The 25,838-nt window shown below is 33.9% G+C and overlaps 1 protein-coding gene across 4 annotated transcripts; it reads left to right on the top strand.

The window, feature by feature from the left end:
• Window positions 1-517: 517 nt before the first annotated feature.
• Window positions 518-24,983, top strand: LOC124629896 (inactive pancreatic lipase-related protein 1-like). 4 transcript variants are annotated; one of them, XM_047163558.1, is made up of 9 exons: window positions 518-620; window positions 16,107-16,164; window positions 17,809-17,947; window positions 20,473-20,586; window positions 21,347-21,498; window positions 21,849-22,069; window positions 22,439-22,501; window positions 22,960-23,116; window positions 23,534-24,983. In XM_047163558.1, the coding sequence occupies exons 1-9, from the start codon at window positions 572-574 to the stop codon at window positions 23,634-23,636; spliced, it is 1,056 nt and encodes a 351-aa protein (XP_047019514.1). In that variant the 5' UTR covers window positions 518-571; the 3' UTR covers window positions 23,637-24,983. The 4 variants fall into 4 exon arrangements, with proteins under 4 accessions (XP_047019514.1, XP_047019513.1, XP_047019510.1 ...); XM_047163554.1 differs by lacking the exon at window positions 518-620 and adding an exon at window positions 15,673-15,796; XM_047163557.1 differs by lacking the exon at window positions 22,439-22,501 and having other exon boundaries at window positions 532-620.
• Window positions 24,984-25,838: the final 855 nt, after the last annotated feature.

Genomic DNA, 25,838 nt, shown 5'->3' with positions numbered 1-25,838 from the left:
GGACGAAAATTTACAAAAAAAAAAAAAAAAAAAAAACGAAAACAGTGAAAATTATTTTGCAAACTAATATGTAAACGTACAATAAAATACATTTATTTTTTAAATGTACATCATATTTTAATATAATGGTAGTGCGTATGAAAGCAAGTAAGTATGGAGCGTTTACCTGTTGTGCCACACTGCCACAGTTGACCTCAATTCAGTTATAGGGTCGCTGAAACCCATCCTGCTGTCAGATTTCCATTTACTCCAGTGACAGGCTACGATGTCAAATCCGTCTCTACTCAACATTAAGAGCACTCTCGTCTCTAATTAGAGATTAATTGAATCAGGGAGCGACGGAGAGCCCTTTGTCGGTTACTCGCATAAAACGCCCTCTCCATCAAACGAACCCTTAAAAAGAACTTTTCAATTGTAGCTAAATGAATAAAGTTTGATTGATTTCTAAGTCATGGTGATAAAGAATCGATTGGATTATGAATTTCGAACGTTTTACATACTCTCAGCGGAGTTTGGATGTTATGTCAGATTCAGTTGGCCGCCACGCGTAGACGGCGTCGCACGTAGCGCTATGTTCCGCGCTGTAACTGACGGCTGGAAGCGATATTGGTGGGGAACAGGTACGGAACAAACAATCACGACTTCCTCAATAAACTCCTAAATTGTTTAATAACACGTGACAAATTAAAAAATTGGTTCGATCAATTTTTAATATTATTAGTCCGCGCAAGTTTTCTCTGTATATTTTACCGGAGAAAATAACGGTAAATGAAGAAGTGTCGGCCGCTCGTTATATTTTATGTCAGGTGTCCTTATTGTGGTATTGTTACGGCAGATGATTGTTTGTGGAAACTAACACGGTGGGCATCATGTTCGCTGTAAAAGAAAAGTCGTGTTGTGTAAAGGGTGCTAAGCGGTACGAAGTACAGCACAGCTCAGAAGTTCGAAACTATTTGCGTCTGCGTTCGTTCAACTTCGCGCGCACTCGTGCGTTTCCGGAGCACGTGGTGAGGGTTCGTGTTGACAGGTGTGCTGTAATACTGCAAAACCGATAACAATATTTACTTACCGGTTTTTCGAGAAAATTGTGCCATTGTGTGTTTCTTTTGATAACAATACGCTTTTGTACCTAGGTCCCTATCTCCAGTGATTTGCTATCTTATTATGCTACGATGAGTACCTACCTAGTACCGAGACCAAGCTAACGGACTTTCGATTTCTAATTAAATAAATGATAATATTAGTAATTAATGCTCATTAAAATTTAAATAATTTGCCAGTACTGAGTCAAGTGAATGTAAGCTATTGTTTACTAGTCAAAATATAGAGTAATACTTTATAAATAATGCAAATTATTCGTAGCTTGCTGGTTACCCGCATGTTTTAAATGTCTAGGTCAATAATGACGACGTTTATATAATTATTTATAAAACCTTGGCGTGGAAGTATTTATTTCATAATTTCTACCATTAAAAGTGCGATAATAGGATAATTAAAAATCACATTATTTTGAAATATCTGACGATAGTTAAAATCACAAAATTACAGTTAGTTACCAATTTAAAAAAGCTAGGCGTGATAAACAAACAGGAGAATAATAACTTATAATAAAATATTATAATTTTCAACAGATACCTATCTTAGTTTGTTTACGTACAACTTAAAAATATAAATTTAATTTATGAAATAGCTCTCCATTTCAGTAAACGGATCTGAAACCATCAACTTTCATTCAACAATAAAGCTAGTAGGAAAATATTTCCAATAGGTACAAAAATCGAATCATTTCACGTCAACCTTAATAGGAAAATCCCTAACAAACAAAAACTCTATATTTTGCAGAAATCCCGAAGAGTTTCAATAACAAATTCGTAACAAAACTTGGGAATACATAAAACAAAACAATAGGAAAATAGTTTATTTTGGTAAAGTTCGTTCAAATAGGACATCGCGTGATACAATTGTATGATAAAGACAATATTTTCCTTGTACAAGTTGTTTCGTAGTTTAATTACTTACAATTATTGTTACTTATAGGTAGTTTAAGACTAAGTAAACGCTTGCTTACCTTGAAATGACAATATCGTTGTGTTCGCTTCATTGCGTTAGATACATGTTTTATTATTATTGATTTGTAGAATATAAAGGAGCCTGTTTGTTTTTTTTTCTGTTCAGTTTTTGTTGTTGTTGTTGTAATATGGGTACCGTACTAGGAAGCAGTATACTTAATAGAGTACATAATAGTTTATATCAAACATTATTTAAACTAATAGATATTAAAATAAAAAAAAAACATCACAGCACGCTTGTTTATTTGTGAACTGTGAACTGAAATATTTATTTTTATTATGACCTAGGTATGCAAAATCATTATTTAAAAAATACAAGACTTGTAGCTTGACAACTGGTGTCTGTAACTAAACAATACACGGAAGATCATAAATCTTCCCACATCAAGTAAAAAGACGTAAACAAATTGCTTTTAACTGAGTAGCAGTTACTCAGTCGCAGTAACATAAGTTGACATTTAACCTTCGCTAAGAACTTGTCATGTAAAGACTGTGTTAGAACTGTAGAAAAAACCATTCACTAGCAAACTATTTATCACAGTTATTTTAATCTTATCTGTCTAAATTATAAAGGTCGCCGGAAGACGCTGGATGCAGGTCGCCTCCAACAGGTATCTGTGGAGATCTAAGGGGGAGGCCTATGTTCAGCAATGGACGTCCTATGGCTGAGATGATGATGATGATGATGTCTAAATTACTGAGGTTTCATCCATTCAGATAGTTGTATGTAACTATTATAGATATTCATAATCTGCATTGTCTTTACAAACTATGTTAGGGTCGGCTTTCAGTCTAACTGGATGCAATTGAATACCGGTGTTTTACAGGTGGAAAAGCAAATGCCTATCTGGCCTACGCAAGTAATATTTTGTTTAAACTGGCTGACTTTCTGGCTTCTGACTTTAGCGACTACCGAAGATTTCACCTTCCACAACACGGAGTATCATTTTAATAAGATGATCCATGGACCGCGAGTTCGTCAATTCTAACTAGATTAAAAAAAAAACGAATTCAATCGCGAGTTAGGTACACTCTCCTGCACGAGATTTTCCTATGTTTATAACAAACAATGTAGCTTTAAATAAACTTTTCACACGTGCACCTCTATAATTTTCCTCCGAGCTATAAATAGTACTTAAGTTCACACACTCATTAATTAAACATACCCATATAAATAGATTCATCTCATATCAACGTTATAATATATAGTAAAGATGCAGAGACTGAGTTTGTGGGCGTGACTCTCTTCAACTACCAGACAGATTAAAAAAATGTCTGACTGTTAGAAGTAAATTGAAAGCATGAGAGCTCTTGTCCACTGCACGTTTTTAGGGTTTCGTACCCTACGGTTAAACGGGACCCTATTGTTTTCGATCCGTCTCCTCTGTCCGTCCATCCGTCCGTCCGTTCTTCCGTCTGTCACCAGGCTGTATCTCATGAACCGTGATAGTTACAGAGCTGAAATTTTTACAGATGATGTATTATTGTTGCCGCTATAACAACAAATACTGAAAACTAGAATTAAATAAATATTTTGGGGGGCTCTCATACAACAACCGTGATTTTTTTGTCCGTTTTATAAATCGGTACGGAACCCTTCGTTCGCGAGTCCGACTCGCACTTGGCCGGTTTTTTATAGTGACCCATACAACACTGACGGCCGAGCATAATTTACCGTAGTTTTTTGCCGCAGCAAAACGTGTTTGAACAAGAGGCTTATTTCTATTTATCACCTCTTTCACCAGCGTCCCGTAAGATCTATTACCCGTAACGGGATAAAATAAACCTACGTTACTCGAGAAGAGAGTCGTTTTCGAACAGTGGCAAAATTTTTTAAATCAATCCAGTAGTTTTTGGCTTTATTCATTACAAAAAAAGTACATTTTTTCCTCTTTATAATATTAGAAAGGATGAGAAAAACAAAACGCTATAGAGCCAGATGGAACCATACGTTAGACACGAGTTCATGGGCAGTCGATACCAGAAATCATAGCTAGTCTTCATAAAGGCACGCACATAATTAACCGGTCCGGTCCGGTCTGGTCGGTCGGTACGGTTTTATTGGCCTAATAACCGGTCCGATTGCACAACCACTCGTAGTTAGTAAGGACAGTTACTGACTCACGTTTGTGAACTATGGAACCTCTTATTGACTGTAAGTAGTAAATTAGTTGGCTATTGAACGTTTTAATTGAAATGTCTCAATAATTTACTATACTGTGAGTATGGGTATGAATATGAGCTGTGTACTCCTATCATCAAAAACTTAAAGTAAAAGTTTACAGCATTCTATTTTCATCAACAAATAATCTGCAAACGTTGAATTCTTATTTATTTGATGTGAATCATAGAGACAAAAAAGTATAAGTGGTCGTCACAAATACTTACTTTTACAGTGTATCAACTTACGTATTTCTAATTTACAACTACAAGTATAATCCCTTTCAGTTGGAGTGAGATAATCTTTGAGACAGGTTCAGCTAAATACATTTTTATTGGTACAGTTAACTGACAATAAAATAAAATAAATCTTTTTATGGAGCCCTGTTTCTCTCTTAAGATTATCATACAACTTTCTTTATTGTTGTTGTTATAAAGTCTTATGACTATAAAGATAAGTTTCTGACTCATAAAAGCACGTGACAATTTTATTAGTGCCAGGACTATAAAAAAACTGGTAAATAAATATTTCCAGTTTCTACATTAGGTACCTACTTGGTTAAGAAGGTATCCACTAAACTGGTTTACTTTGAAAGTTTACTTTTTTATGAACGAAAATTTGTAATAAAAACGTAATTTGGTACTGTACGGTAGGTCAACGTGCAATTTCTCCTGTTCTAGAAAAAAATACTGGTTTATGTTCAAACTGAAATGAGGTTATGGTGATGGTTTATTATATTGATGTCCGAAATAATGTTTTTTTAAACACTATTTACAGCAAAATACTGTTTCAAAACAATAGCTTACCTAACAATACACGTGTAATTAAAATGATTTTCATTTTCATTGCTAATTCTTTATCAAATATAATAATCAATTACGCACATACCAACTCATATCTTATAAGCATTATTAATAAATCAATCGGCCCCAATCATCAGAAGACGCTAATTCATAAGAGATCGCAGTAGATAAAATATTAATCACTGTTACGTATCGATTACTTATTATAACCTTAGGAAAATTTAGTCGAGCCATTGCTTAACCCTTTAATTCGCAACGTTGCACCGATGCAACTATCCAAACAAAAAAATGTATTGCAAGAACCATCATTATTATTTCTTATTTACATACATTTTAATAATGGATATACTGCTGCTATCTATGAAAAAAAATATTGAACCAACTCACGCGCATCATTACGTAGTTGTGACCAAAATGACGTCGCGATGACATTGCGCTCGTGGACGACCGGTGAGTTTTAATAAATATAAATAGTTTTTATGCATTTATTGACAACTATTATTTGAAATATTATTGTTTATGAGTGTTTACAATTGTGTCATATAACGCCAATGTCAAATTCATATTCTACTATGAAATATAAGCACGTATTTACCGACGTTGCACATTTGCGACACTGCGAAGCTTTAGCATAAGTACTTTTAATTTCGTATGTTGCACGGGTGCCACGTCGCGCTTTTACTAACACTGAATAATTATTATTTTCTTTGTATGGGTTTTGTGTTTTTTTACATTTATGGGAGTTGACGGTATTATGTTTTTATATTGACTGTTCTGAAAGTTTGCTAATGTACGACTAAGCTAGATTACTAAATAATGAATGAATATCGCTATTGCTAATATGCTCGTTTTTTACTAAAACTTATGTTAACTTATGTATGGTGTTGGTGATTGCTGCATGTTTGTTTTTTTTTTTTGCTTATTACAGGGAGGCTTAAAATGGCAGAGAGCAAATATTTGGTTCCACCAGAAGCGGCCTCGTCTACCGATAGCTCTTCGTCTGAAGACAAAGTTATTATTCAAAACATCACCGAACGTCAAGACGATGTATCTTCTGACTTCAGCTCAGAACCAAGGTCCCTTCGTTCGTCTTTAGAAAACTTGGATCTTATTCATGATAGTCCAATGCAAGAACCTTTACGACATTATCTGATGAAGATACGGTTCCACTGACTCCAGTAATACGTAGTATTTTTCCTTCGGACACACCACCCAATCCGCTCTCAAATTTAAATTCAGTTTCGTCAATTTTATCACCACTTAATACTCCATTAAGCCAAAGAGTTCGCTCAAAAAGAAGTGCTTACTGTGAACCAAGAGTTGTAGCTAAAGGAGTAAAAAGTACAAGAGACCTCTTCTTAGTTTCAAGTGGCAGCGTGGGAAATTCAAATATCCAGCAGAGTTTGATATGCCTGATCTTAGCACTAGTAGTACCGCAACAGAATTTCCGTTAGACTATTTTCTTAATTTACTCTTACTTCTCTTATTTACGGAGCACACCAATTTATATTCTGTGCAAAGCAAAGAAGGTAAATCTATAAACGTTACCAGAGATGATGTGCGTGATTTTCTAGCTATCACAATTATGATGGGTATTGTAAGAATGCCGTCATATTGAGACTACTGGAGTAATGATTTCAGATACCCTCCTGTCGCTGATGTGATAAGTCTAAAAAAGTATGAGCTAATGAGAAAATATTTGCATTTCGTGGATAATTTGGATCTGAATAACGATCGTTATTTTAAGGTTCGGCCGATATTAAAACAAATTAGTGCGCCTTCTGTGTCTAGACCTACAGATGCTGTAAGATTTGATAAAATTGGGCATTTTCCAGTTTTGTACAGCGAGGTAGGTGCAAATACTGCAAAACTGGGTATTCAAATATCCACTGTTCAAAATGTGAACAACGTTTGTGTTTAGTTCCCGAAAGAAACTGTTTCTTTAACTTTCATAATGTATGATAAATATGTTTTTTTAATATATTTTGCTTTTCATTTATATCTACATTTTATTCTGTAACGTGGGCACTGTTGTAAATATACAACACTGATATCAAACTGTACATGTTCTTGTGTCTCGCAATGTAGCACATTTACAACATACTATATTTGGATATATATGTATACCAGATTTTTATTTTCATTTTTTTGAGCACTTGTAAGATCTAAATAAACAATAAATGACAAAATAATAATAAATAAATTCAATATTTTTTTTGAGCTTTAAAGGGTTAATGCAATAGTTGCTGACTTCGCCATTCAAATATGAGATTAAACTGTACATACTGACACTGACTCTTGTATCGAAACTGTTACTTAGAAATGGGAAATCAATCAGATGTAACAAAAAAAAAACTTTTTACCAAAAGATAAAACCGATTTAATATACCAATTAAAAACCGCATCAAAATCGGTAAAGCCAAACACACACCTTTTTTTGAAGGATAAAAAAGCTCAAAACAATCTTGTAGGTATAAAAAAAAGTACGGTCGAAAGGAGTTAACTCGAGTTTAGTGTAAATTGATCAGTGATCAGGTAACATCCATTGTATAGTAGAACCGGTCCCAAACCGGTCAACAGGGAATGTTTCGATACTTCGATAGCATTCATTAATTATTCGAGTCCTTGGCTCGTTATTACGAAACAGAGCGAAAATGCAATATAATTGATAATGACTTGGATTCCTAACACAGATATTATTACCGTTACGCTCTGAAAATCGATATAATTTAATTAAAACTGATATAGGTGTGTTGCATTTTCCTCTATTGCATCGATGAATAGAATACTGATAACAGTGCAGGATAAAAAAATATAAAAATTGCAATAATTAAACGAAGTACCTGTCATTATTATTGCTGGAAAATCGGTCGGAAATAAATATTTTTTCAAGAGTGTTTACAAGTTAAACTACGATTTCGATGCAAACTGTCGACTTCAACTGCTTTAAATCGGCTGCAACTACCCTACTGGCTTGTAAGAATGGTAACAAAATGAAACTTCAAATGCATCCAGCTAAATTGAACCGAAATATAATTATTTGGAAAATTTTGCAGAAGTACTACATAGTCTGAGGAATAACGTCTTTACATGAAACCGCAGCAGCACGTGCAGTCGCTCTCAAATATTCATTGTTTTCATGCAGCCGCTGCAAGTGCGATCATCGGTTGCATACAGCAGCTATTTTTCAAAACGCAACTTTAAACAATTTTGATCAAGATCTTTCAACAAAATCATATATCATAATATCCTATTCTAAAACTCTAATAAATCAATGCATTGTACGCGACATATGAGTATGTTTGTGGAGCAAATAAATTGAGCAGAGCAATCATTCCTATAAAATCGATTGCGGCCACGCGTAGATTGATGGAACCAATTTGTAGCATTCTTCTGATAACTAAGTAATATGTAGGTACTTGTAGGGTACAGTGAGAGACCGATATTAATCGTCAATAACTGTGTTGAATGATAATATTTAATGATTAATTGCCAATCATCATGCATCAATGTCTATAAAACCAAGTCTTATTTACTTTGGCCCGTAAATGGAGATCTAAACATCAGCCGTTTTCCTTTTGAAAAATATAATATTTCTTTATTGACAATAATACTTCATTTATTAAAACAGTTATTTTTTCCTCCGTGAATAAAACCATTAAAACTAGCGTTTCTCTATTAATCTAGGTATAGCGTTTCTTCATTAAATCTGAAAGCCAAAACAGCATCTGAAAACTCCTAACAATTCATTTACGAGCATGCCAAAGTTCTGATTATAAGCATTCCAACGGCTGCATTTCAAGCGTAACATAATTTATAATAATATGCATAACATTTCAACATTCGGAACTTGTAACAATAATATACGTGATTAAATACTAAAAACTATTAGCGTGCATAGTTTTCTTAGCTTTAGCACGTGCCAGAAACATTCTTTATTATCATTCTAATTTATAAATATCCCAGTTATTATTTTACTCTTTGATTTAATAAATGGTATGTCCAGCCTTCCCTGGACAAAGTTTAACAACATTTATTTTTAGCGCGGTCAAAGTTAGACACAACTGAATTATTCACCAGGAATCCTTTTATTGTTCAGGTACCTTTCTATACCTACTAAAACATGTTTCCCTGTGTGTGGAATAGATGGAGTTTATAATATACAGTTTAGGTCACTTAGCCTCCACAGGAGGCTCGCGTGGTGTAATAAAAACTTTGTAAAACACTTTGTAATAAAAATGCGTAGCAAGATTTCCAAAACAAAACATAGGGAATTTAAAAATTGTTTTTGAACGGGACCTTTTTGGTATTTACAGCACCCTCGGCACTATAATCTTTGGCATAAAAACAACAACACGAAATATTTAAATCTCATTTTCATATGTGATTTAAAAAATAACTACATCTCGACCAACTTAATTACATCAGTGACCGTACAAACAGGCAACTACCACAACTACTCTAAGGTTTCACGCTTAATAAAGCCTTTAATTTACGCGAGCAAAGCTGTAGGCTATTACTATGTATGTATGAATAGCCAGTGGGAGGGAAAAAATGAATGCGGCCGAGTAATTTAAGATTCATACGTCACGACTGCATAGCTGTGCTGTGTGTGTATCAGAATGCAATATCCGTAGATGACATTTCTACTTCATGTAGAATGTTAATCAAAAATTTGCGTACCTAGAAAATAATCTAGAAAGGTAAGGATACTAAATCAATTCTAGTATATAGGTACCTATTCTAAAAAAGTTACAATTGGTCTTCAGTTAAGTATTAATTTGAACTGAACATCGTGTTTAGAATACAAAAGCTACTAAGTGCTAAAAGGCAATGTTGTCGAAAAATCATCACGATTGTGGTGAATCGAGATAGAGTATAGATAGAAAGAACATTGCTTTTTAACCGACTTCGCAAAAGAGGTAAGGTTTTTTATGTGTGTTCACAAATTATTTATATTTCATACCTCTATGCTTAGGTACATAATTATAACATTATTTAAGCGTTACAGTGATAATATAACGAACAAAGAGATAAAGCTACATTCCCATTTGTCATATTAGTCACAACTTCACCATATAAGTGCCCAAACACGCAGTATCAAAATCAGATAATAATCGTGACCTTCGCACAAAATACCGTGAAACATAATGCGTTTATAATCATGTAGGTACAAACTTTAACCTACTATAAATTGCACCTACTTGTTATTAGTATGTAAACAGCATTTAAATGTAAATAAGACACGCGACATTTCCAACGTGACTGAATTAAAAAAACAGGTTTGTTTATCAATAAAAAAGTACGAAGTTCAAAGTATCCAAAGTACGGAATCGGCTTCCTTGCAAAAATCTTATCAATGAATTCAATTCGATGTCTCGAGGTTTTATTACTCCGGTTTTTGGGTCAATGCTACTTTTCTATACGCTTACTATCAGTCACAGTGGTTATGAGTAGTGTTGATTTTAAGCCACATTTTTTTAGTTGGACCCATAATTCGTATAAATAAGTAGGTATATAGGTAAATACGGATGTTGTTGTATTTGATATCTGTATTAAAAAAAAATCATAACAAGGCCTTCTTTAGCTTAGTCTGCTATTGTTCAAATCGACGGCAGTTTTTCAGTCTTCCATCTTTACAGTAATTTTCTTAACATTCACTGTTAGAACTGTTTTATTGGAAACCACAGAATCCCGAGTACCTACCGCGACACTTCGCGAAAGTACCCATAGTGTATTTCAAAATCATTTTGTATTTAGTGCTAAAAAAACTTAAAATATAGTCAAAATTATCGCTAGGAAGTAAGCGTATCAGATAACATTATCTCGCACCATTAACACGACACTCATAGATTGTTCCTTATCGCGAACACTCCACTTATCTACGCCAGAATATCTTCTCGTACTACTGTAGTAGTCATTATCTTTACGTAACCGTGAAACCCGTTTTCTTGTGAATTAGGTTGCTTTTGATTCTGGAGGGAGGGTATAACGATCTCGATTATATCCTAATTACACTATCTATTTCTAGATCTAGTTTCTAAGTTAAAGATCCTGAAAAATACGTGTTCGTTACCTATTTTTTTTGCTGTAAAAAGCAATTTCAAATTAGGATAAATAAATAAATAATAATAACTGGCTCTGTCAGCTACCTCTAATATAGTATGTACTGTGACTTTTATTTACTGGTATCTCATCATGATCATCGTCATAATTCAATTCTGAATACTTACCGATTAACAGACCAAAATTACTAGGCATCAAACTTAATGAGTGAGCCTTGCAATATTGCCTACAAATTAAAAAACAGTATATAATTTCCATTTAACTACAGCCCTAGAGCTTACCAAACCGTATCAATACGGTTCGGTAGCTTCACTCTAAAAGCCGCGTGTTATCTTCCGTAATTACGACGGATGCGTGAGCGCACCATATCGTTTCAACGTCCAAACAATGCGTGACACGAGATCAACTGAGTGTTGTTGTTATCAACTGTTAGTGAGATTTTGTGATGAAATGAATTTGAGTTCCGGGTTCAGGTCGTTAACAGACGCCTTTAGATAAAAATATGAATAAATAAATGGTTTTAAATAAGTATAAGAGACAAAAAAACTTAATTAACGTGATTGTCATATTAATGAATTACTGGAAAGGCTTAACATTATTGCGCAAAAACAATGAGAGTGAAAGAAAATGTTGATTCCAATAATAACGATTGTACCAATTACAAAAATAAAATTTCATTTTATTTCGCACCAGCCACCTTGAAAATTACCACGTGCTAAAATAAATGAATTTTGATATTAGCTCCATAAAAGTAAATGATGTCAAATATCAATCTCTAATCGCTAAACAATAGATAGATCGGTTATAAAAATCCACAGTTAATAACAACGCACTTTGAAATACCCACTAAGTCTGCTGCCGCTTAGTCTAGATTCGTAAGTTACCTGCCTTAAAACAAGCCGGTATTTAGGCTGCACGCGGGTCAAGTGCCGTGACTACTGTTATACAGAGCACCTTTCATTTAATGTTCAGGTTTATTTGCATATAAAGTAAGGTAGTATTCAAGTTTAAAGACACGATAAGGGAAGTAACTAAGCGATTTGTCACATGTAGACTTTATCAGGCGAAAAAGAATTACATTGACTAATGGGAACTATTCCTGAAAATCACCCATATATGGCAAGGTTAATTCAAACAAGAGGTACTTTTTATAAAGCCTTATCCAGAATATACACGGATTATCGATCGCTGAGTCAACATCATTACAAGAGTCTCAAATAAAACGAAAAAATCCACACCATTTGCTAGGCGGGGTCACCCTATTTGTACCCATATACATGTAGTATGTAGGCACATGGATAGTTAGGTATATGCAATATTGTTAGTGTAAGCTATGGAGCATACCTATGCCAATTTGACAACTTTGTTAGCCCACTAGATTGGTTGCACGAGTACGTATGTTAACTATACCAGTGTTAATAATATGAAGTTGCAATGTTTATTTTTATGTCAAGTAGAATTGCAACAATTTGCTAGCTGCAAAATTTTGATCCTTGTATATTTCTGCACTACAAACAATCTTATTTACACATCATTTATTTTAAATAAGAAATCCTTGTTGTTAGTACATCGCCCAGTATCTCACTTATAATGTTTTATCATCATCTCCTCCCGAGCCTTTTCTTGGGGTCAGCTTCCAGTCTAACCAAATGCAGCTAGGTACCTGTGCTTTACAACTTTTTTATCTCACTTATAATGTTTTATATGCAGTGGATAAAGCGATCTAAAAATATGTACACTGAAAAGTACTGTATGTACATCGGGCAGAAATATATAAAGTAGGTACCGTGCAAATCGGCCTTAATTTCGTAATGCTCATTGATTCCTATCGCGTAATACCTATCTACGATCACTTTATTAGCAACACACACTCTATTAAATTAAAGTATTTTTATGACCATGTTTGCGAACGTTATGGGCCTTACTACAAAAACTTTAAACCCTGTTTTACACTTGTCTAATAAAATTTTGGCTGCAAAATGAACCATATGTCAACGTCATAATTTGACATTTTTTTAGACAAGGCATAAACTGACGTTTAAAAGTTTTTGTGGTAAGACGGTAATAGTTTCAGTAAGTATTAATATTTGGCCTCTACATACCTACATATATTTTACTCGTATCTAGCTTCCGGTTGCAAAGTTTCTTACATTGTATGATTATAGAAGTTTTTCTAAAGTACAAGAGATTTTGAATTTAAGTCCGTTTAGGTATTTTTATGGTACGATTATAGTCTATATGGTCTAAAAGACATCAAGAGCACCAAAACAACCACTTCAGTTTTCTGAAACGCAAAAATATTTATACCTGTACATACCTAAGTACCAACTTCAAATATTAAATTTTAGTATTGATATACCAAAATAATTTCAAATCAAATCTCTATGAAGAATATCTAACTTTTTGTAACTCAGTAGTAACTCAGTCCGTATTTTATAAATGTCAAACTTACAAAGAACCCATTATTGAAAACCACCCTAGTAATTAGATGATCTATTTCAGTACGGATGTCAAAGTCTATTGTCTAGCTCGCCTCAACTTGAAGTAAGTATTTTAAATATTCAACTACTTCCTTTCAGCTGTATTGTTCCCATTCCCATATGTGTTATTATCGCTAAACCATAAAACAGTAATTACCTTAAGTTTTAATGTGAAAGAAACTATAAATGACAGAAATGTTTTCTTTGAATATACATATATACTCAAAAACTATGACCATATAGGTAATTATGAGCATATTTAGTCTTAATGAATAATATCTCATTCTAAACAAAAAAAAATATATATAAGTAAGCAATATAGCACCTAATGTAGGAAAATCGATATTTGCCGTTTCAATTGCACTTTTGTTTGTGACAATCAATAATGTAGCTGCAATGTGTTAATACAAGAAATACAAGAGTAGGTACTATACATATTTCGGTCGAAACCCTGCGCACTATATCTAAATAAATTAGCATTCTTCAGCACCTTTGTTAAATAGATACAACTTACATAAACAGAAAATAGGTCTTAACAAAAAACACAGATTTCCATTAAAAAAAAAACAACAGCGCAATAAACAGCCGTTTAGTAGTAGTAACATCAATGGTGAAGATTCATGAATTTTTTACGATGATATCCGGGTCAGCTGCTCCTTACCCGGGTCGCGGTATCGCGTCAACACGCCTCTTCATATAAGTGCACTCTATGCGTGTGTTAAGGGTATGTTTACACGTCAATATTTTTATTTGTAGGTACCTAAAGTTTGATTGCGGTAGGAAAAGTAGAAGTAATGTTTACTGGGCTTATTTTCAAACGTGACGCCACGGATATTTCATCATTATCATCATCATCAGCCTATCGCAGTCCACTGCTGGACATAGGCCTCTCCAAGTGCACTCCACGGATATTTGCATAAACCAATTAGTTTTTCACGTTTTACGTAAACAGGTATACACTTAAATTAGTTCCTATTTTAAGAGAAAACTTTTAAAACCATTTTTATTGCGTAATGATTTTCTAGGCCACTGTAAAAAAAATACCCTTCATTTGTCATTGTTTAAAGGGAAATTCCAGACATTTCGATTTTCATATACAACTGGTAGTCAGTCAGTTCAATACAGTCAAATCCATTTCCAAATGAAACCTAAAATAAGCGCAGCTATAAAAGTAACTTTGTTAATGTAACACACCTGTTGTTACTGATGTGATGAATTACGACGAAGTCATGAAGGAAAATTGAGTTTAACATATTTTAGTCATAAAATATCGGCAAACAATGGTCTATTAAAACTAAGAAAACAATTTTTTGATACCATGTAAATTATGCAATTAAATAGCTACTTTCATTGTTTTATTATTAAATAGAAACTACTTTTAATTAAGTATTTGTTAAAAGTTCATAGACGGGAAACTAATCAGTTTGATTGTTGTTGGAGAACACAATGACTAGCGGAGATATCATAACGCAAAAACTCCTAAGAACTGGTCGTCTGGATCACGCCTACCGTACGTTGCTTGACTTACAAGAAGATGCTTGTCCTACCATCCCTATGTGCATCTCTAGCTATCTTTCCGTCTTCCGCAGTTTGATCATACCTTCTGCACTACAATCACATATATTTGTACCTCCAAGGCAAAATGTGACATAAAATCAAAAATAACTTCATCCAAAGCCGACGGTAGTAACTACAAAACCAGAATATCATAATCCACGACTGTTTACCTTCAGTCATTTCAGTAGCTACCAACTGACGTTCCCGTAAGCAATCTCAAACGATCAAAGATTAGTCCAATAAACAAGAAATGAACATATCTTTCATTCTCTAAGGTACCTTTGCGTGCTGTCAATTGAAGTAAATTGCAATATAATTCAGCATAAATATTGAAACAAAATTGCATTGTTATTTATTCAAATTGAGTTTCGCATGTATATAACTGTGGGAACTTGCCATTATCATTTCAGTTCCTATACAATTTTCACAGTGCGTTAAAAATAGCTTCAGTTCCAGAAAAAACTTAATTATTGTTGAAAACTTTAATCCTCAGTGGTGAAAGAAAATTCTATAGAATTGCTGATAAAAATAGGCCGCAGTGGAAACGTACAATGTTTTCTAGGAATATCGCTTATTTATTTTTAATATTGTTCAGTGCGACGGAAATACTAGCTGGCGGTAATGTTGCCGGCACTGTAGATTTTATCGGCACCAATCCTGGTAATAATCAGATTTCTCGATAACGCATAAAAAAAAAAACATTTTCAATAACTTTACTATTGAAAAGTGATTGAAAAAGTTTTTTTTTTCGAATTACTACGTACTTATGTTTTAAGGCCAATTCAATCGAATGACATTTTTCTTCCAACTTCTCAAAAGTATTTCGACTTGTATTTTGTAAATTATAAAACGCCAAAATGTAGAACAAAAGTTTAAGAACGATGTTCGAGAATGTTATTAGATATTGACCTACTTTCGAGGAATTTCAAATATTTTACGCAACTCTAAATCTATTTATTTTTTGTTTCAGGAATATTGCCGGACAGAACAAATCGAGTTGAAGACATTTATTTGAGATATTATAATGGGTAAGTTTGTTTGTTTGAACTCGCTAATCTCATACCTCTAATAACGAAAGAAATTCAATCTGTTTCAAACATCATCCTCCGAGCCTTTTTCCCAATCATGTTGGGGTCGGCTTTTCAGTCTAACCGGATTCAGCTGAGTACCAGTGCTTTACAAGAAGCGACTGCCTATCTGACCTCCTCAACCCAGTTACCCGGGCAACCCGATACCCCTTGGTTAGACTGGTGTCAGACTTACTGGCTTCTGACTACCCGTAACGACTGCCAAGGATGTTCAATGACAGCCGAGACCTACAGTTTAACGTGCCATCCGAAACACAGTCAGTGGTGTCTAAGATATACTTAGAAAGTACATACAAACTTAGAAAAGTTGCATTGGTACTTGCCTGACCTGGGATCGAACCCGCGCCCTCATACTTGAGTGGTTGGTCCTTTACCCACTAGGCCACCACGACTCCTCAATCTGTTTCAAACATGGAAAAGATTACATTTTGTGTGGGAGCACGAAGCAGTTATGAAACGCGTTAAAATAATCCTATGAAACCCTAACAATCTTACTAAATATTTTCCGTTTAGAACAGTGTTCAAATAAAAGAAGAGACAATATAGCTTAGCATAACCATAAGTCCGATAGAAAAAGAAAATGTAATCATGACTCGGTGCCAATAAGTCGGTAAAGGAAAATTGAATGCTTATTGGAAAACGCTGTGTATTACTGTTTGTCACGCGATCTAGTCAATGCAAACAGTTCTATGTAAGGCAGTAAGGGTACATTCAAACCAAAACCATTCTGGAAATAGAGAAGGCTGTACCTGTTTATAAGGAAGTTCTTATAGAGAAAGAATGCTTAAATGCTGTGAATAAATAGACTAGTTCTGTGTACGTTTGATTCAAGCATTTTCAAAGTTGGCCTACGAGCACACTGTAGACTTAACAATCGGAAGACAGTATACTCGATGGATGGCAAAACTTTTAAAAAAGAAAATCTTGATTCCTATCAGTTTCAGTCGGTCTGATACCGGCTAAGTATATGGTCTTCGTAATGTGCGCACTACCATTCATCTTCATATTGATCTATGTGCCTGTGCTCAAATGGACCAGGAAGGAATGCTCTTTTTTTGTTTGCTCTAAACGCACCCTAAAACAGTAAGGCTATCAGATACAGGGAAAACGCATTATGAATTGAATGAAACGCACTTGGACTAGATCCGTAGGCCAAACACGAACCGTCAACTGTAAATGTAACCGAACGTGACTGAATTTTTAAGATAAAATATTCGTTTCCCATCTGCGTCGATATTTAAATTCTGCACGAACCTATTGTAATTGTTCATGTCCGTAGGTGTCAAAAGGTTGTACTTACATGATGATGAGATTCCACCAGCAATCAGGCATATTTTGTTTACTTGTTGTTTGTAAATCTACTGTTAGAAAGTATTCGTCTTGATATTATAGTTACAAACAGCTATTCGTCTTGATATTATAGTTACAAACAGCTATTTTTTGTCGCGTACCTACACATTAAGTAGATTATTAATATTACAGCATAAATTGAAAAATATTTTTTTGGAAAGAAAGAAAATTGTAGCCTAGATTGCTATAGAAATGACATGCATAAACAAATAAAACTCTTTTTTTCTTTTTCAGACAAACAGTGGACGATTACGTGGACATTCCCCTCAGCCAAGCCAGTCGGCTGTTCGAAATCAAAGGCTTCGACAAGAGCAACCCAACCGTCTTCTACATCCACGGGTTCATTGAAGTCGCCCAGCAGGAGAGTATCCAGGTAAGGACACCTGAATAACTGTATAATCAGTTTAAAAACCGATATCTAAAACTTATTTTTCTCTGGGTGGGATGTTGTCCCTTGGGTTGTGGAATATCGAGTAGTAATTATGCATTAAAAAGACAGATTTTCACCTAAAAACATAAACATAGGAAAGATCTGAGCTCCGCAACGTTTAAATTATATATCTCAGCTATATGCTCCTATTTTCAGTTTTAAATTTCCTACACTTTCTTTCATTGATTGCAGTTTAGTCGCATTAAATCAAAGACTGCTAGTTGCTTTGCTACATACTCGATGCATTAAATCAGTATCTAATTTCAAAGTAGCCAACGTTAATATATTAGGAAACAGACCATCAACCACCATAAATCATACATAGTAAGCAGAAACGTTATGGTTTTGCTCAAACGCAAACATCGCGATCTAAATACCTATGTACCTATTTATGTTATGAATTTATCTTCTCTATGATGAATAGTTTGGTTAGCAGCGGAATACCGTTAAACCGAGCACGCCAAAAGCCGTTTAATTAATACTAATTTATGAGCAATCCTGCCGTAATCTACTAATTAAATTGCTCCGTGTTGATTGCAATGTATTTTGAGAGTTCTTCGCATTCAGCCCAATTCATTCTAAAAATATTCTAATGTGATTTATAGTTAGGTACCCAGATTGTTAGGCTAAAGATTGATCAATCTGCTTAAACAAAGCATATCTATTTACAAAATTAACAGCGAATATTAGGCATAACTATCTTCACTTACCATGGAGAACAAAATGATTACTTAGATATTTTTTGTATAAAACTTCGACAGTTGAATGCGCTAATCACAAAAACTATTTAGTCCGAACTGAAACGTTCTTTCACTAGACTACCTAAGTCGATTAATTGAGATAGACTTCATTCACGGGTATGGGAGTAGTTACTGCAGGTCGCATATGAATTCGGAACTTCAGAAATTCAGGAAACATCTTCAGCTATTTAGCATCTTTAACTATTTAGCTAAAGATGTTTTCTGCGAATTCAATATAAATAGCAGTTAATGGGTAAATAAGCGAACTGCTATTTATATTTTCACGTGATTTATCACTACTAATAATATCAGTTAAAATATTTTCCGTACAGACACGTACTTAAATTCCATTTTACTGGTTACATTTTAACATTCACGTTCTTATGATTCATACAGTGCATTCCGAGATGTGCAACCGCGGCACTTTACGTATTGCATACAAAATATTTTATGAATGATTTAGCTGCATCGATTCATGTAGACTGTGATACAGAGGCAGGTTTGGTCGACTTCCTTTTACCCGACTGCCAAGAGTTGTTATATTTTTCATGTTTCTGGGGTAGGGCTGCAGATTTCTAACCTAAGAAACTTGAAGTTAATAAACCAGTCTCCGTCTATGACACATATTAGTTATGAGTGTGCATTACTTATTACTAATTAACGAAACAGAGAAATAGAGATTTCAAATTTCATGTAAATCTCTACTAATATTATAAATGCGAAAGTAACTGTCTGTCTGTTACGCTTTCACGTCTAAACCACTGAACAAATTTTAATAAAATTTGGTACAGAGATAGGGTTGACCTTGAGAAAGAACATAGGATAGTTTTTATCCCGGACTTTTGAAGTGTTCTTTGGAAACACGACATAACCGAACTCGACGCGGGGGAAACCGCGGGCGGAAGCCAGTATGAAATAAAATGTCCTTATTGCCATTTTCATTTTATTGTTTTTGCTATAAGAATGTATCATTGTGTTTATCACTATTGTCTAAAAGACCGATTCCTTAAGACATTTCCTACGCGTTCTGTGTTATCTCGCCATTAACCCTTCACCAGGAAGACATCTGTCGTCCATTAATTACGCTATCTGGTGCCATGGGATGGGATAAGGTTGCACAATCACGGAAGGGTTGATCATTGAGATATCGTGTTTATACAAATATAACTACCTATTGCTTGAGTCGTCGATATATTAACCAAGTTTAAGCCATTGAATATGTTAGGGTTAAAACCATTTACCTACATACAGGCAATATGAGCTTCAGTTGTCAGCTGTTTTATGTTTTTTCAACATTATCTAATTCATGGCAATAAACCATCGAAAAGCGGTGTGATTTATGGCAAAATATATGCTTCAGGCCACTATTAAAATGCCATTAGTCAACAATAAAAATCTGTTTTTTTTTCTATACCTAGGTAATTTTATAGGTGTAAACAAAACAATGCCATCATACTCTAAAGGTAATGCTGTTTTTATGATCTCTGATTATTAGTTAAGACTTCTATTGGCAACTTCAGCGAATATAACTTAAGGGCTATGGTGTTGGCTTCAAAGTCGAGAGGTCGTAAATTCGATCCCCAACTATGCAGTATTATCACAGATTACTTATAGTCTAGTATGCAATATCCTCCTCAATTTATCCCAATTAAGTAGCTACAAAATTCAAGCTTAATACGCAAAATTGTATAGTAATAATATATTTAATTTATCCATTGCTATTTCCAGGTCATGGTGAGCTCGTACTTGGAAGCCAGACCGGGTACAAACGTGATATTATTGGACTGGTCCAACATGGCCCACGGTTCATACCTAGTCAATGCCGCGCGGAACACGAAGAAGGTAAGATAACATATAGAAAAACCTACGCATTTACATATTCATATATTTCAATGGCCCATATAATGATAATAATAACCCACGCATTTATATATTAACATAAATAGCTTCAATATTTATCTTGTATGGAATTGGCAAAGGCAAATGCCTCTCTTTATTGCAGTTAAAAATGTTGTGTATTAATCGTTTTATAGGCACATACACAGTTTTGGCGATGGAAATTGACAGCTTTCAGATTTAGATGCCAAAAGAATAATTTTGTACTTAAAAATGAAATTTTAAACCTATATTATATAATTTGTAACGCAATATTATAAACAGTTGGTCGTACAAGATGTCATGAATGAGATGTGTCAATTTAAAAATTCCATTTGTGTTCGATAACCTTCCCAAAACTATTTTCAGATAGTTAAGATTAGGATACGAATCTTATTATAGACTTGACCTAAAAAATCACTGATGATATCATAGCGGAATTTTCTTACCATCTTATGCGTATTCAATCGACGTGTTGTTTTGTTTTTCTAAACAAGTAAATATATTAATTTACTACATGAATAATTTAGACCTACACCCAAAGGTGATGGCTTGTGGATAACAAGCGTGACCTTCATTAATATGCCATGCCTTTGATATTACTAAATACTAATTTAGTGTGATTGTTTGTAGGAACTGTAATTAAATTCGTGTTTTTTATAGTAGGTCAGTGGCCAAAGACTTTGGGTTTGTGTTTAAACTTATAATTTGATAATTTCGTTTCCAGGTCGGAATGGCGGCAGCTGAGCAACTTAACAAATTATTAGACTCTGGACTTCTGTTAGAAAAATTCCACGTCATAGGCCATTCTCTAGGAAGCCACGTAGCTGGATACACTGCGAGGGAACTTAAAACCAAATACAATAAAGTAGTTAAAAGGTACGTAATTAGTCTTCACATTCTATCTTAATAGGGATTTCAGTGATAATAGGGATACACTTATAAGGGGGGCCTTCATTTAGCAGTAAACGACAGGACGTCTTATAGCTGACATGATGATGCCAATGAGTGATATCATTAATAGTTATGAGCTTTAAGCAACGGATATGGAGCTTCAGTTATCAATATTTTCATGGAAAGGGCCTTATGTATGAAGGACCCCTTCTTTACAAAAATAAGCTAATTAGTGTCACCCTATCTGTAAAGCCCAAAAACCAATGTCAATGACCTCAATATTTACCCCCTTACACCTTATCTCCCGAGTTAACATCAGCCTACAAACATTTCAGATTAACAGCACTCGATCCCGCTTTTCCAGCCTTCTACCCTGACGGAGTGGTGATGGAGCACGTGAATGCCAAGGATGCAGAGTTCGTGGATGTCATACATACCGACGCTGGTGGTTATGGCGCACCCGTCAGAACTGGTACTGCTGACTTCTGGCCCAATGGGGGGAAGAGCATACAGCCAGGATGCCCCAGATTTGCACCTATACCTCTCTCCGATGATAGTAAGTTCATAAACTTGTGTACATTGATTTAGTTTGTTCTAATCCTTGAGTTCGTTGAGTGCCAGCTAACCACAGAATTCTGCTTCTATCATTCTCATTACTCTGCTTAAATAAAGTATATTGCCGACTTCTAGCGTCAACCACGTGTGTTGCTTCTTTATTCAGAAGTTACTAACAGCATTTTATAATTTATTATGTTAATTATTCTTTCGCAATATCTATGCTTAAGTGTTGCTTGTCCATCTTCCATTTATTCAGCTTAGTCGATTTATCTAATTATTCTTTCAATCTAAATATTGCCTTATTACGTGTATCGTCATTCGTGAAATTGTTCTAGACATTTATCCTAAATTGTAAAAAAATATTCAGCTCCATCTGGTAACACTGAGAGACGAGGAAAACGTTCGCGGAAAAACGCTAGACGGATGAAGAGTAGGTAGAATTTCAACATTTACTTCATGTGGTGTGATGTTCCTAAGCTTAATACTTAAAAAATAAGAAAAAGGTGGTTCAGGAGCGTATTAAGACACGCTATAAGTTTTGGAAGAAGGAAGATCTCTCTTGCACTGTCTCATGAATTAATAGGTACAGGTCATCGAAAAATAGACATGACTTTTGCGCTAAAACAAATAATAGGTGCATATCACAAATATGGTGAAGTTATTGTGATTAAGATACAAAGGTGGTGGGATAAAACATGTCTTTAACTTGTAGCACTTTCAAAAACAAACCATAGTAGCAAAAGCACAAGAACCATATTAACTTAGCACCGGCTATGGCTATGTCTCTCACCTCCGTGAGGAATTACGATAGTCAGACTTGGGCAGAGACATGTCTCAGCAAAACTTTATTTTTCTGTAATTACCAAATTTTTTTTCTGATATTTTCAGACCTCTGCAGTCATTGGCGGTCATGGCGGTTCTTCGCGGAATCAGTAATAAATCCAGAGGCATTTCCAGCCTCACCTGCCGAATCTTACCATAAGTTTAGAGAAAATGCCAACCCAGAAGAAGGGATGGTTTACATGGGCTTCAACTGTGATACTAGGTAAATTATTGTTATTTTTTACCCATTTCCCAAAGTGGAGGAGGTTCTCTATTGGGATTTTTATTATTAATGGCTTCATTTATTTTTGAACGTGTGTTTTGGGTATAATGAAATAGAGAAAACAGGTACCTAGGTACAGTCAATTTTAGGTCTGTGGTTACAGTTTCATAGGAAAATCGTACTTATTACTATTGAGTTAAGGTGCATGACAGTTACCACTAATGTGCAGTCTACCGTACTATGTGTATGCCGTCTAGATTAATTGATTTGTTCAAAAATAATTGCAGTAAGATTTTTTTGCCCGTGGCTGTGCTTGTGTCTTTGAGGAGATTAAAAAAATCGTTCATATGTTTTAGGTTTTAAATTAAGTTAAGATAAAAATTCAAATACTTAATATTTATTATATTTTTATTCCAGTGCCCAAGGATCATATTATTTGACGACAAACTCCGAAACACCATTCGGGAAAGGAATGGATGGACTTTACCCGAAGAGCAAAAAGAATTCCGTTAAAAAATAATAATAATAACATTTAAGATTTATTTACTAGTAAGAAAAACTCTTTAAAAGTACCTAGATGTAAAGAACGATACTCAAATTGGTGTCGGATATTTTATACTAAAAAACACACAAAAATGTTGTTGTACCTTTACAAAACCAATAAGAATTACTACTAGATACTGCATAACGTCGTCTTAGAATGAAAACCTCGGAAATGCATTTTTTCTCAATATTTTTTTATTGCATTTCTTGGAAGATAATCGTAAAAAATATGGAATACTAATCCTTATCCTGAAAAATGCATTTTTTCTCAATATTTTTTTATTGCATTTCTTGGAAGATAATCGTAAAAAATATCGAATACCAATCCTTATCCTGAAAAGTTATCTCTTGCACTTACGAGGTTTTCACTCTAAGGCGTCGATAAGATCTTTATAGTAATGTCGTTAACAAATATGAAACATATGCTAACGTAGTACGGTATTTCTCCATATAAATTCGATACAAAATACTTAAAAAGTGTGTTAAAAATCGTTAGAGCATAAAGTACTTTAAATTAACTAAACATCACATACACAACTATTTTGTAGAAAAAAAGCAAATGTGTTGTTCTTTTGTAATTTAATTTTGAAGTTGTGTAAATCAAATATAAAATAGGTGCAGTATGTCATAAAAGTACATAGAATCTTTATCACATAGTATTTTTATTTTTAAGACAAGGGTGAAATCAAGGGTTTTTTGAATGGTGTAAAACTTTATGTGTACCTAATATCAGCAAGTTTAGTGTTCTGTTATTTTAGGTGTTACATATAAAAAAAAATATATATTTTATTTGTCAAAAAGTACTTAACCATCCATAAAAGCTGTAAAATATACTAAAAACCAACCCATACCATATTAGATACTTACACACTTTTTATTTTATACATATCTTATTCACCGACTGTAATTTTGAGACATTTTCAGAATGTAATCAAAAAGTAAATTACCTAAATCCTACTCACATAGTCCTTAGTTATAGTTTCAAACAAAATATTTATAGAAAATAAATTATAAAGAGCCTAAAAATAATAACACATTCAATGTTATAAGTAGCAACGCACAATAATATATAATATAGGCATATAATATACATATGTATATGTATTTTTAAGATAGCATCGAACAGAACTTTACAAAAGTTATAAAGTTACATTATATAAGTATAACATCACACTTTCTATAGTTTTAGTAATTTATTAGTGTTCAATCGGTACTTAAGGGAACAATGTTATATTTTAATTTAAATGCAGGACATTTATGATATTATATATTTTGTTGTTGACTTGATTTGAATGTCAGTTTAAATAAAAAATGAAAAATATAATTTTGTATTTTTTTTTTTATATTAGACAAACTTATATCCTATCCTGGGTTTATATATGACGCTGCATAAATAAATCCAGTTGATATCATTCTTCAATTCTTCTCTGCATACTTTTTTTTCGTTCTTATCACACGTCAAATTATTTTGAACTGGCTTTTGTCATTATTTTGTTTTATATTCAAATTCCGTTGAATCATTCTCATCGTTGCAGCACTCTCATTTGACAGTCGGCTTCCAGTTTTCTGATCGAAACATTTCTATTTCTTCATCATAAGCGATACTTCCCGTTTTCTGATATTGCTCAAACCTTAATGATGCATCTCTTGAAATTAAATACGTAAGATAACCTGCCAGAGCGAAGGCAAAAACCCTGAAAAATATGTATATATTTTGTGATTTCATACAGCATAACTATAGCAATAACATGTTCGTATTAGCAACGCGCTTTAATTTATGTCAGTAACGAAAAATGAAAAAAAAGACAATATGCGACTCGGCAAATACTCTGAATTATTAAATTTTTATGTCACAATATTACATATTTTTATATTGTTTATATACATATTATATAAAAATGATTGCCACTTTTCGTTCTAATTTTATAACTCAAGAAGGTTCCCCTCTATCCAAACCAACGGTTTTTAGACTTTGTTCGGACTATTTACTAGATTGTTTATATGATATTTGCACAAAATCGGTTGAGCGGTTCTCAATTTAACGTAGCGAAGCGCGCACGGGGCTGCTAGTATGTTATACAAAAATATGTTACTAGTCAAATCCGATTCCACAACAAACGAACTAAATTTGAGTCAGCTAAACCTCAAATGTCATATTGGACAGATATATTTCTATAAA

Source organism: Helicoverpa zea, chromosome 4 (assembly GCF_022581195.2).
Source record: "Helicoverpa zea isolate HzStark_Cry1AcR chromosome 4, ilHelZeax1.1, whole genome shotgun sequence".
NCBI classification, from domain to species: Eukaryota; Metazoa; Arthropoda; class Insecta; order Lepidoptera; family Noctuidae; genus Helicoverpa; species Helicoverpa zea.
The sequence above is the reverse complement of the archived record's forward strand: the minus strand, read 5'-3'. Positions and strand labels throughout refer to the sequence as shown.